The sequence below is a fragment of the Hyperoodon ampullatus genome, assembly GCF_949752795.1.
Source record: "Hyperoodon ampullatus genome assembly, chromosome: 13".
In the NCBI taxonomy this organism is placed as follows: Eukaryota; Metazoa; Chordata; class Mammalia; order Artiodactyla; family Ziphiidae; genus Hyperoodon; species Hyperoodon ampullatus.
The window spans coordinates 87,196,828-87,210,265 of NC_136926.1; the positions used below are offsets into that span (position 1 = coordinate 87,196,828).

The 13,438-nt window shown below is 51.8% G+C and overlaps 1 protein-coding gene across 1 annotated transcript in view; it reads right to left on the minus strand.

Annotated features, from left to right (window-relative positions):
- Positions 1 to 9,912: 9,912 nt before the first annotated feature.
- Positions 9,913 to 13,438, minus strand: part of MBP (myelin basic protein) — a gene marked incomplete at its 3' end in the record, with an annotated part of 116,775 nt that continues 113,249 nt past the window's right edge. Inside the window, exon 10 of the mRNA XM_079717946.1 lies at positions 9,913 to 9,957. Coding sequence (XP_079574072.1) covers positions 9,913 to 9,957 — 45 coding nt within the window. The remainder of the gene's footprint in view (positions 9,958 to 13,438) is intronic.

The following is a 13,438-nucleotide window of genomic DNA, read 5'->3' on the forward strand; positions in this document are numbered from 1 at the left end:
AGTTAACGTGGAAAAACCCAGATAGGTTTTCCTTCATGCTTTCTGTTATAAGAAGCATAGCTCATGAAACAAACATAAGATAGGTGCATGAAGTTCGGAAAAAATGTTACAACACGCAGGGAAGTTTTTTCCATCTTTTTCTCTGTGAGTTTTGAAATTAGTAGAAATTGACTCTAATTTTTAGTCTACCATAAGTTAATATAACTAATACCTTGAGAGATGGCTGGACCACTTCTCTCTCCATTACAAATATCTAATCATTAGTGACAAGAATGCAGTGTCTGGGGCGTACACCCGGGGAGGAGAGTAAGCCTGACACACAGGTGAGGATCCGGCTGTCCGCGCGGGACGACGCCACTCGCGCTGCCCGAGCTGATACTCGGGTACATGTGTCGGGCTACCGCAGAAAGCACAAGCCATGCACTGCAGGTCAGAAATCACAGAATGGTCTCCTGGGAACAAAGGGACTGCAGCCCTGTCCGCCTCAGTAATTAAGAAGCATATCTGTACTTTGAGGGTAAGAACCTGTACGAGCCCCGTGGTTTTCTCTTCGTGCATAAGCAGGTGTATGTTTTATTTCAGGGAACTCTTTAGTATCATCAATGGTGCCACGTTGAACATGTCCCAAACCAAATCCTACCCCCCGCTGCCCGCGCTGGGGCAGAGTCTGTGTCGTTCCCACAGCATTCCAAAGATGGAAACTTCTTTACTTCATGTGAATCTCTCCTTTGAAATTATTTATATGTTCTATATATAAATACATATGTACATATACAGATATATGGGCCTCTGTGTGGCCGAACAGTATATTTTGTAAATAAGCACTAGTCCCAGTTACAGAGAGAGCGACAGAGTTTTTACCTCCCAACGAGCACTTCAGATCAGTATTGTATTCGTTTTATTAATAAATGGATATCCTTGTCATTGTGACGTAAAGCTGGGGTTGGTTTTTTGTTTTTGTTTTTCCTGAAAAATAATCGCCTTTATTGTCTCTCTCATTGCCTCGCTGGTTTCAGAAGAGAGTAGTTTTATTATATAAATGTTGTACGGACTTTGTATATTAAGAGAGGAGTTCATTTCAGATTCCTGAAGAAAGAGACATTTCACTGTTATTTTTTTGAAGGGGCATCTTTTGATTTTTTGTTGTTCACACTTCTGGCATATGTATATAAGTAGCATTGATAGTGATATAAAACCTTTTGTTATGTGAAAATATTTAAGTCAGAAAACTGTTAAATAATATTACTTTTTTTTTCAAACTGCTTTATGTATTGTATATTTTTTTAAGGGAGGAAAAAAAAAAGCCTTATTTGACTTATTCTTGTGATGCTGGACTTGTATATCCTGAGGTTTTTCTTGGATGTCAGTGTGTATACCTGGCTGCAGTCTGTTATTCAGAATAACTGTAATTGCGCCAGAGTTTAAAGGTTCTGCTTTTAATGCACTTTTCTTTTATAATTTTGTATTAAACTATTTTAGAAATGTTGAATAATTTTGGTGAACAAATATCTCCAAAGTTGAAATGATTGAAATCTGAAAAATTTTGTTCTTGCTAGGTTATTTATTCTGGTTTCAGCATTAAATGTCATCTCAGGTCAGTCTCTAAAAGGGGTTTGTTTAATTCCTAATTGTATAGAAAGCATAGTTCAGTGAATTGTATTGGTGCACTGCCCAAGTAAGGCCTTACCAGGTGAATCTAAAGCCTACTTTTATTTTGGTTAACGAAAAAAAAAAATCTATCAGTAATCTGTTTTGTGAGTTTTCTCAGTTTATTATCAGGCAAACACAAGACATTAATGTATTCTTTTGATTTACTTCCTAATTATAAAAGCTGCTTCTTTGCAAGACATTCCTTGAAAAATAAGGTTTTGTAAAGACATAATATCACTTGAACTTTTGGTGGAGTGGAGTACAGGTTGATCTTTATACTTTACTGGTTGATAAAAAGTCTTCTGACAAGAGATTTCTAGTCTCCTGCATAACCAGGGTTTTGAGGATAGATAATTGTATTTTTAAAAATATCTCATCATAGCGTATCTGCTTTGGAAATAACAATAAATAAAAAATGAAGTTAGGAAATGTGATTAATTTTTTTTCTTTTAAAATATTTAAAATAGTTTGGCACGTGAATTCCTTTCAAGCTCAAGTAGGTCCGTTTTTACAGAAAAGAATTTTAATCATATTTTCCTGTACCTCTGCACTTGAACGCTACCCTTGCAAGGTTTATTTGCAGATCTTCAGACTAAACATCAGGACATGGTGTGATGACAGGCAGGCCGTCTGTGTTAGGTAGCAGTGTCTGTTGTTTTGGCCATATTCAGCGGTATCCTGGTCACTTAAGTGCCTTTAGAAAGGGCATGACTGTCTTTAACTGTCTTCTGTGGTCAAGTAACGGTGAAGCTCTTAAGTAAGCGGAAGGAGTGCGTTCCCTTCCCACCCATGATACCGAACGGGAAACTGGGATGTGGCTCACAGGCCGCTGGGGGGCAGGAGGGAGCTGCACAAGTGGCCGCGTCTGCGTGAAATGGTGGTAGATGCAAATGGAAACACCTGTGCAGAAACGTGCACTCCCACGCCCTGCCCCAGACTCTCCTTTGTCCCTCTTAAAGGCAGGCGTGTGGGTGGAGGGTCCTGCAAGAATGGGGCTCCGCCTGCAGCCTGTCGGCTCAGCAGGAAGTCCCTCAAACGTCTGTCTCCTTATCCTCCGACAGCACGCTACTGACAGCACGAGGAGGATCGGTCCTAAAGTGAGTAGTTCCCTTCCTTGCGTCAAGTTTCCGTCAGCATTGAACTAGCGAGTGTTCCTCCAGGACAGTGTTTTGTAATTCCTGCCCATTGCCGTTTGTGAGCTTGAGTTTTACAAGAACGCCAGTATTTATGCGCAAGAGGTGCGTGCATTAGTACAGGGGCGGAACTCTGAAAAGGAGGTGGGTTTCTGTTCTTCCCACAGAGTTTCCTCTTTGCAGAAGAATGTTGCTAACTCATGGAGATACACATTTTTAACATTAAAAGATCGTCACTCAGATTTATGTAAATGTGAAACAGCTAAGGTGATTTTTATTTTCTCCTGGGCTTTGCTCAGAGGGAATGGTAAGAAGTTGGCTGTTCTTATTGCTTGTTTGTAGGAAGAACATTGCTCTATTAGTGTTTAAAATACGGCAGGTGGGGAAGGGGGCTGTTCTTTCAGAAATGATCAGATTGTGGTTCCCTCTACTGTGGATTGCAACTATTTAAAATGGCCCAGCCGAGTTTTTCCAGAATACGTGGCTTTTTGGTGGTGTAAGATTGCTGCTGATATTTAAACACAGTCAAGGGCATGAGTGTACGGTGCGTCTTGGGCTTGGGCACAGCTGGGAAGTCAGGCCTTGGGGCCTCAGGTCAGATTAGCCAGGGCGCTGACGGGCCGCCTGTCTTTAGGCAGCTCGGTTCACTTCTCTGGTCTGTAAAATTAGTTGATTAGATGTCTTCCTTCCCAGCTCGAGGACCTATTCTTAACCAGTGAGCTGTGGTGTATCGGGAGGTAGTTCTCCAGGGGTCTGTCTCATTTCTGCAAGTCTTAGGGGTAAAGCACTGGCCACCTCTGCCCCACGATCTCTTCAGGGCAGTTTGAAGAGAATACGACCTCGGGAGAGAGGACATCTTCCCCCAGAGCCAAGTGATGCTTTTCTTACTGACCCGTGTAATCAAGGTGTGTCTCACTGAAGCAAAGGTCAGGCCGGCTTGCTGTGTGTTTATTGGAGACGCGGGTTCCCAAAGCTCTGCTTCCTCTCCCAGGACACGACACCCTGCGTGCAGGCATCACCTGGCCCACTCTGGGCTGCGTGTGGAGGTCAGGGCCAGGGGTATCAACACAGACGCCGGGTCTCTGGTGCCTCCTCCTGCTGTGAGTTGCCAGCCCCTGCTCTCCGGCCCGGGAGCCTCGGTCTCCTGCCAGCACCCGGGAAGCTGGCGGGTCTTCTTCTAAGCCGGCAGGTGGGGAGAATTTCCCGCGTTTCGCAGCTGTTGGCAATATGTTCCCGGCTCAGCGTACTCTGTGAATGGAAAATTTGTCTTACAAACGTCAGTGATGAATTTATTCTGCACCATCCAGAGTGTTATTTCTGTCACGGAGGAGATGTTCCCGTCATGCGGTTCCTTTAAAGTGTAAAGTCCCTCTGCTCTCTAAGGAAGACGTGGACAGCGGGGCAACACGCAGCCCCACCCTCTCCTTTCTGCCAATAAACAGGTGTTTCCCTGATCTTAAATTCTCGATCGACCAGAAGAGATGGTTCTGTGCCGCTAGTTTAGTATCAGAACAGGGTGATTGTAGGTTACCCTGTTAACCGGCTTCAGGGGAAGAAATTCTTACGGCTTAACACAAAGTAGCTCATCTTGACGTTATCTCAGCCAGAGGTGGACAACAGCTGGCCACTTGCCCCCTCATCAGCAGGCATTGTTTTCTAGGTTCTCTCTGAATTATCTTTCTCAAGTTTAATAATCCGAAATCTTTCTCCTTCTTGTGTAAACTCTTCGAAGCAGTTTCAGATTTACAGAAAGGTTGTGAGAGCGGCACAAAGGAATCTTCATGCTCTTCACCAGAGACCCCTTTCCGGTGTTGCCGAGCGTGTGCAGGATAAGCTCTTTGTGCGGCAGACCTGGTGCAGGCTCGTGCCGGCACCTCCACCCTCTGCACCCGGGACGCCCCTCCCCATGTCCCCGTGGCTCCATTACCCTGACGTCTGAGAGCGAGTTCAGCAGCCGCCCCCGCCCTGCCGTGCCTTCCGGCTGGGCCGGGTCCTGCACCACAGAGGTGATGCTCTTCTCGGCGCGTCTTACCAGGGTGACACGCAGTGTCCACGTGTCCCACGACTGATGCTGTTGGTGTCAACCCTGTAACCATTTCCCCTCTGTAACCGGTGAGTGTTTGTGAGAGGCTCTGTGACCACGCGGCCAAGTGCCTCATCCCGCTGACAGCCTCTGTGTGGTAGGCGGCTCCCTGCTTGTAGGTCCCTCCATTCCCTCTGCCGTCAGTAGCTGCTATTCCACTTTGAGGACGGGCTTCCTGTTCTCCCTTGGTGGTTTAGTCTTGTGTTTATGGTGGTTTGGGCTTGTGGCTTCCTGTTTTATTTAATGGCTGCAATCCATCAGGATCCTTCCTTATTTTAACGCTCAAATAGTCCTGGATTTGGCCAGGAGGGGCTCCTTCAGGTAGCTTTGAGTCCTTTTGACACGGCCACGTTACTCTCTGAGCGCTTTCTTACTTTCTGGCCCAATAAATTGTTCCCTTTCCCTGTCCCAGCTCTGGAACCAGCCTTTTCTTCCCGAAGCCCTGGCTCCCTCTAGTGGAGAGTGGTATTTAGAAGCCAGGAGCTGAGTGGTAGGGGAGTGAGTGAGTGAGTGAGTGAGAGAGAGAGAGAGAGAGAGAGAGTGTGTGTGTGTGTGTGTGTGTGTGTACACGCATGCGCGCGTGCTCATCATCCGAGACTTTTCACCCGTCTACACGTGAAACCATGGGCTCACATAGATGCTCCAACACTGCAGGCTTCATCCCCTCCCCCTCCAACAGTGAGAGCCCCGCCTCCGGACGCACAACCAGCTCCTGCTGCTTGGCTGGCTCCCGGCTGCCTGCAGGCCGTGCCCCTCCTCAGCGGGGGAAGCGAGCATCCACACGCACTCACAAGCACTCTGGGGTCCCCGCCTCGGTCGCTGCGGCAGCCTGTGTTGCTCATTTTGCTCTGAGGTTCGGCTGCCAAGGTGCAAAGACAGGCGTCCCCGAGGAGGGCAGGACGTTGCCCACCTGTGCAGCAGCCCCGTTGTCATAAGTGATTTTGCCACAATTCATGTTAAGGGAGGTGAACCGGTCACTGACCTCTGGGTCCAGTGGGTGTCTTCCACGGGCAACGTCCCCACCTCCCCGGCGGGGCCTCGTCAGAGGCCAGGTTCTGCCCCCCGAGGTGGGCGGGGCCTCCCAGGGCTACCGTGCTGCTGGTGCAGGTGCCATGGGCACAGCCGCCCATCCAGCGCGTCCTGGGCCATCAGGACCCCCCCTCGGGGGCTGTTGTGCACCCTGTCGGTCACTCTGTCCGCGCTCTCCTCCAAATCTCTCCTTAATTTAACACCAGCATCTGGACCTAGGCTGCGAGCGGCAGGGGCCCCAGCTGGTCAGGATGCGGTCGAAGGACTGGAGGTCTTAGGCGTGCTCTCGGGTCTGGACCGAGCAGCGAGTTTCTGGAGTTGGTGAGGTTCGGGTGCTGGGCGAACCCGTGTTCCTTCCCGGTGCGGGGCAAGTCGAGCTGAGAGAGTCTGTGAGAGGAGGGGCTGTCACCCTCCCCCTGGGGACAAAGTTGAGATTGTCTGGGAGGCAAGGGAGAGCCCGACGGAAATCAGCATGTTTCTCAGAAGTTAGGTGGTTGATTCTGCTTCCAGGGCAGATGCTGTCACAGGATGTTGCTCCAGGGTCGTGCACTGGAGTGAACAGCCCGCGATGGCTGCCCATCCCTCGGCCTCGCCGGGCTGTGACTGCGCACCTCCTCCGCACGCCGCTTTGCCTAGGATTCCCTGACTCTTCACTATTTACGAGAGAAGAATCGCCATAGAAAATGCACTGAGCTGCTTCACTTCATGTTGCCTTTCTGGGGAAAGAAGGAAGCGTACTCACTGCAGAGTCCTGGGGTTTAATGAAAACTCCTGCCAGATGGGGGTCTAGGACTTACTTGTCGCTGCACGAGAAACACCTGCTGTGGATTGACTGGTGCCCCTCCCCACACAGATCCATCTGTTGGAGCCTTCACTCCCAATGTGACAGGACTTCTAGGAGCTAATTAGGGTTTAAGGGCGGTCCTAAGGGTGAGGACTAGTGCCCTCATAAGGAGAGACACCAGCAGTGTGTCACATGCCCAGAGGAGGGGCCGCGGGCAACCAGCAGGCAGGCGGCGTGTGGAGGGCGGCCCAAGGAGAGCGGCCTCCCCAGAATCCCCGCCAGCACCTTGGCCGTGGGCTTCCAGCCTCCAGAACCCCGAGCAAAGAAAATATCTATTGTTTCAGCCCCCAAGTCCGTGGTATAGTGTTACGACAGCCCTAATAGACTTAATTAAAGGCTTGGCTCTCTCGTTTTCAGTTGCTACAAGAAGGCTTTTCTTTCCCTATTTCAGTGTTTTCCTCAGGCCCCAGTTCTCTCTCCTCCCCAAATCCCAATTCCAATTTACAGCCCGCACCCGATTTATGAAGCCAGCCCCACGGATTGAGCCGATATCCTCTCCGCTAACCTCTGACCTGCTCCCGACCTCAACCCTCCCTCCAGAGGTTGTTCCCGCCGGACTGGGCACCCTGGACCAGCTCCTCGGACCATCCTCCGCCCGGATGGACAGGAGGCCACATACGGTTCTCCGTCTGGCCCGAGTGGCGTGGAGGCGGCTGTGCAGATTGATACGATATCTTGGAAAGCGTGATCATTGTGGTTTCCTGTCCTGGTGGGAAGAGACTTTCTTGGTTCAGTAGACCCTCCCGATACCTCTAGACCCTGAGAGCGATGGTCCTCGGGGTGAGCACAGTGAGATGAGGAAGAGTGTCCCGGCTGGGGTTTCAGCACCCCCTTTTCTTGGAGCTCCGCCTGGTAAACTAATTTCCTTCAACTTGAGGGGGGTGATGCAGACCGCTTTGGATAAATGCTCAGAACACCCCTTCTGTGGTTCATTTCCTATTTTGCGTCGTTTTATTTTAGTATCACATTATCATGGTAAACGCTGTGTTATTCTAGGACACCCCTTGGTTTACTATTTAATGCATTTTCTATATATGTAACATTAAAATAGACTTGCCAACTGGAAGAGCAGAATTGAAAAGATGTGATGTCTTTGCATGCTTTTCCAAATTCCTCGGTCTGAAGGGGTTTGGGGGTTGGCATGGCTTGGAGTCTACCTACCCTGTGGATGGGGCCTCAGGCTACCGGGCGGGGCCTGCTTTTATTGTCGGATTGCAAGTGCACAACACGCTTGAGCCTGGTGGGTGCTCGCTGAGGATGGCCGGTGTCACCCCGCAATCGACGGGGAGGGCGCTTCCCTTGCTGGGATTTGTGTTTCTCAGGGCTGCTCCTGAGACAGAAGGGAACCAGTGGTTTGTTAAAAGCAAAACAAAAGACTTCCATTTACCTTTTTGAAAGATAATTCTTGTAACCAAAAGCAACTATACATAAAATTTCCAGTATCACTTATCTTTGTCATCATCTCTGCGTGGCAAAAAGTCATTTTTCAAAGATTCTTCAGTTCAAGTTAACGGGGACTGGTATGCTGGTAAGATAGTGAAATGTAACTATACTCTAAAGGATTGTTTAGAGATAAATTAAAAATTATTTTCCTTGTGAGTCAGAGACTCAGTGCCCTAACAGCGGCCTCTGCTGCACTTTCTCTTACTGATACACAAACCATCTGATGATGACTCGCCTCCTCAAACAGGTGCCGAGAGGCAGCTCTGTCCTGTGACAGTAAGACGCCTACTCACATCAGCTCTTGAGTTTTGCTCTACGTGGGCTCGCATTCCACAGACCAGAATAAAAGCCAAAGAAGACGGCCATGCAAATATCATTAAAAGTGTATTATTTTATTTCAATATTCAAGAACAGTGCATACTTTCCACGAGACCCAGGGTCACAGCTCTTGCTGTTGGGTGTAGCCACGAATGGAGGTCACTCAGTCAACAGTCAGCTCAAAGATGCAGTGTGTGTGTGTGTGTGTGTGTGTGTGTGTGTGTGTGTGTGTAGCAATTTGGAGGTTTTGTTTCGGAAATTTTCTTCCTTTTTTTTTTCTTATCATTGAGGCTATATATTAATAGACATTATATTAAACCCACATGAAACATTCAAAATTAGAAGGGGATTAAAGAGTCGCGTTTGGGCGTTATGTCGACTAGTCCTCATCTCCGTCCTAGGGGGGCTGACGCCAGTGTGCGGGGCTCCTTGGAGGGCTTGTGGGAGAGATGCTGAACTCAAAAGGCTGGAGTCAGTAGGTTACGGGGGTGCGGGGGGGAGCGCAGGAGATGTCAGCTCGCGTTAGGAAAGGGCGGGATTGGAGGACCTCTGCCCACCCCCACGTGCTCGGCCGGCGGTTCGGGAAAGGCCAGCGTACTCGTCAGTGGGTTTCCAGGAGGAAGCGGGCGGGACGGTTACGTTTCTGCCGGGGTGGGGGGTGGTTAGTGTTTGCCGTGTGCACCGCCGTGCTGAGCTACGCCACCTGTCACCTTCGCGCTCACGGTGACCAGCCTGCCACCGCGAGGCTCCCCGGAAACTCCTGCCACCGATCCGAGCTGCGCCACCTCCCGGCCGGCCGCCGGGCTCGGGTGGAAACAGGCCTCGGCCGCTCTGCTGCCCGCCGAGCCTGTGCCGTCGCCGCCCGGTCTCCCAGAAGAGCCCGGCCCGACTCTGCCCCCGCGCGCCCTCTCCGCCCGCGCCGATCCGGCTCATCCGGGTGTGTGAGCCGTGGCCACCACGCGGGACAGTCCCCGCTGCCCGCCCGCCTGTCACGTACCAAAGCGCCCGCCGCCAAGCCGCTCCGCGCCCAGCCGATCGGTTATAAGGGGAAGGGCTTCGAGGGGTGAGCAGTGGAGGCCGGGAAAGAAACCAAAGGAAGCTCGGAGCCGCACGGTCTGCGCGCCCCGCGCGGTGGTCCCCAGGGCCGCGCCCCGGGCCATCGCGGGACGGGGGCCGGCGACAGGGGAGCGTCGCCGGCCCAGGCTCTCGGGGGACGTCACTGATCTCCAAGGGCAAGGGGACAGCGGGGCGGCCGGCCAGAAGCCGGCAGGCCGCGCGCAGGGGCTGCTGTGCGCTGTCGCCAGGGTTAGGGGGTAGCGGCTACGTTAGGGATCTACAGCTCGCGGTTAACTTCCAGGCAGTTGTGTTAGGAAGCTGGGGACGGACGGGGTTCCGGGACACGGTGCAGGGCTTCAGCGTCTCGCCATTGGGGATCCCGAACGGCCGTCTCGTCCTCCCTGAGAAAAGGAAACAGAGGGTTAGGAGGGCCGGGGCCGCCCGGCCGCCCCGCATCCTTGCGGTCACTGGGTCGCCAGCCACGGGGCCTCTTCTGGGTCTGTTGCTGGAAATGATGCCGCACAGGGCAAGTCTTTGACCCCGTGTCTCCAGCATCCTTTAGCCCGTCGGACCTCCAAGTGCCACGGGGCAAATAGGACGCAGAGAGTTGGGGTCTTGTCTGAGAACGGTGCATTTTCTGGGCGTGAAAAGCTCAACTGATACATTACCAGGTTTCAAAGGAGCTGGTTTCCTCGGCTGAGATTCCCGGGGACCGAGGGAAGCGGCCGTGACGATGACAGGGACAAGCTCCTCTGTGGGAGCTGAGGTGCTGACGTGACGGGCACACCCTTGCCTGCGCCGCCAGGGAGGGGCCGCTGCTCAGCTGGTCTCCCCGGGGACAGTCCCCTCCCATGAGCCCTCTTCTGTGTCACCAAGAAAACCAGCTTCCCGGAGGGGCCGGTCACTAACTCCGACCTCAGGGTCTTAAAACACGTGAATTGACATGTTTTCTGGACAAATACAATTTGCAATTAAAAAAAAAAAAAGTTGGCAGTCGTGGAGGTGGAGACGGCTGGGCGGGGACAACTGCGTCCAGGGAGCATGGCTGGGCATCGGCTCTGAGAAGGTGGCACTTGTCACCCCAGATGTCACTTAGATTAACTCGGAAAAGGGCGTTTTTTTTTTTTTTTTTTTTTTGCCTTTGAATTTTCATTCAAATTTTAGTCTCTTTGGATTTCCCTTTTCTCTTAGGTTATGGATGAAAAATTGATCTCTCAAAGATTCTCTTGAGACTGTGAGCCCCCAGAGAGCATGATAGACATGAAATACCCTGTTGACCAGATGACAGACGGGCACCTATTGACCTGACCTCGTCCACGCCTCCGTCCCTCACGTTACCAGAAATAAGGTGACGGAAGCACGAGGGCCCCAGACCCTTATAACTAACGCAGTCAGCCAGAGAGATGGTAGTTCCGATTTCTTGGGGTTTTGCTTTTTCCAGAAACATCCCTATGTTGCTGAACAACTCACCAGAGGAATTTTATTTTCACAAGCGAGAAGCTTTGTGGAATTCTAGCCTCTGAAGTTATCAGGAATCACCCAGAGATGCTCCCTCCCAGGGAAGGGGCTTTGTCACCTCTGCCTCAGGGCCACCGTCCTCAGCGGGGACTCGGGTCCGGTCCCGTGTGAGCCCGGCTCAGCTTGGCGTGCACGGTCCTCAGAGCCACTGCCGGAGAAGCCCTGACCCAGCCTGTCCTGGCCCACCTTGCCCTGAATTTCCCGCAGATTAACCTGTTAGGGCTCCCTCGGAAGTGTGATTTGTTCCTGCGCAGGGCAGAGCCACGGCCCCATCTGACAAAGTACACCTGCGCTGAGACGAATTCGGTTCCCCACACCCCTGGCCGGACAATGTCCTCAGGGCTCCTTGTGAAATGAAAAGTGGCAAATTTGGGGGGGTTATTTTCTATCATTGTGCCTACAATTTATTGAGCATCTCCCGCAAGCTAAATCCGTGACATCTGTTTCCTCTTGTGAACGAGCAAGCCAACCTGGAGGGAGGCGTTGTTAGCATCCCCCTTGCCTGGTCGAAGGAGCTGAAGCTTAGAGAGGTTGCGTAATTTCCCCAAAGTCAGCCAGCCAAAGGGGTTAGAACCCCTGATGAGGAGGGAAATCGTCCCAACTGCAGACGTCTGGGTTCAGCCCTGGGACATTCTTGTTCAGAAGTTTTGGGAGACCCAGAAATGGACTGGGCATTGCAGGCAACCTCCCGGCCAGGCTTGGGTCACTGGTGGAAACCCTGCAGTTCCGGCTTTAGACCCAGAGCTCCTCCGGGGTCTGCATCCTCAACGTCTCGCTGCTATGTTTCAGAATCGAGACAGGTATATCGTGATGGTCTCTTTGCTTGGACGTTTAGGGTAGAATTTATTTCCTTATCAGATTTGCCTCAGAATTGACATTTTGAAGAGTGGGTCCTGCCTCTGGTTTTTTTGTTTGTTTGTTTGTTTTTGTGTTTTTTGGCTGCGTTGGGTCTTCATTGCTCTGCAGGCTTTCTCTAGTTGCGGTGAGCAGGGGCTACTCTTCGTTGCGATGCACGGGCTTCTCATTGTGGTGGCTTCTCTTGTTGTGGAGCACGGGCTCTAGGCGCGCGGGCTCCAGGCGCGCGGGCTCCAGTAGTTGTGGCTTGCGGGCTCTAGAGCGCAGGCTCAGTAGTTGTGGTGCAAGGGCTTAGTTGCTCTGCGGCATGTGGGATCTTTCCGGACCGGGGCACGAACCCGTGTCCCCTGCATTGGCAGGCGGATTCTTAACCACTGCGCCACCAGGGAAGTCCCTGCATTTTATCTGACATTAACCAACTTAGCCATGGTTTACTCACCACTCACTTCACGTATTTAAGGTTTTTCTTGAGGAGACTAAGGCTCCTCAAAGCTGAGTCCTGCTTCACATCACCCACGAGTGTCCAGCATCTTCCAGAATCTGGGTCATGGGGTCCATCCATGCCGTGAGTATATCCCGACCACCAAATACACCACACATGGAACCTGATATTGAATTAAAGATTAGGTGACCAATCAATGAGTCTTTGGGTTCCTGACCAAATCTTTCCACCATAAATTGTAGAATCTCGACGTTTTAATGCACCAAGTAGGAAGCTCACTTCTGCAGGTCAGAGGTGATTCAGGTGGAGGAGCCGCTGTGCTTTGCTGGTGGTGACTGAGTCCTTGAGACGGGGCACACGGGGCTGTCAGATCTCCTGGTGACACGACCACGCCATGTACCGCGGGACCTTCTCATGTTAAGTCACGTTGTGACCTGCTGTGATCCCAGCAGGTGTTCCCCAGGAGACGTTCCCATTCTCATCCGAGCCCACGAACACCTGGGACAGGACTCTGTGGAAACTCCCGCCTCCCCCAGGTGGCTGCCGGACTGAGGACACGGTGGGAGGAAGCTGCCACACGGGGTGAGAATTGGGCTGCGTTTTCCTGCGATGCTGACACCATGATGCTCGAGGACCCAGGATGGTCCAAAGTCCGGGGACTGAGCAGCTGGCTCCCCTCCTGCGGCCGGATCACGGCTTTCCTTTATCCGCAGGGAGCATCCGACGGTGCTGAGGGCATCGTGGGTGTCATGTCCTTACAACGCCGCTCCTGTCATAACAGATGGACTCTGTCTTTTCCTCACTGGCGTCCGTCTTCCGTATGACGTTTCTTCCAGCTGGAAGAGGAGTTGACTGGACCCTCTTAGCAGTCAGGGCTTTGGTCGTAGTTGGATGTCGGCGGGGAAGTGATGGCCTGTTTGGGTGAAGAGTCAGCGGAAGTGGCGGCTGGGCTGTTACTCTGACGAGAAAACATGGGACCCGAATATGGTGAAGTTTGTCCCTGCCCAGCTGCCCTGTGAACATGGTTCTGTGCCAGGGATGGCTAGTGCCCTCCTGGAGCCTCAAAA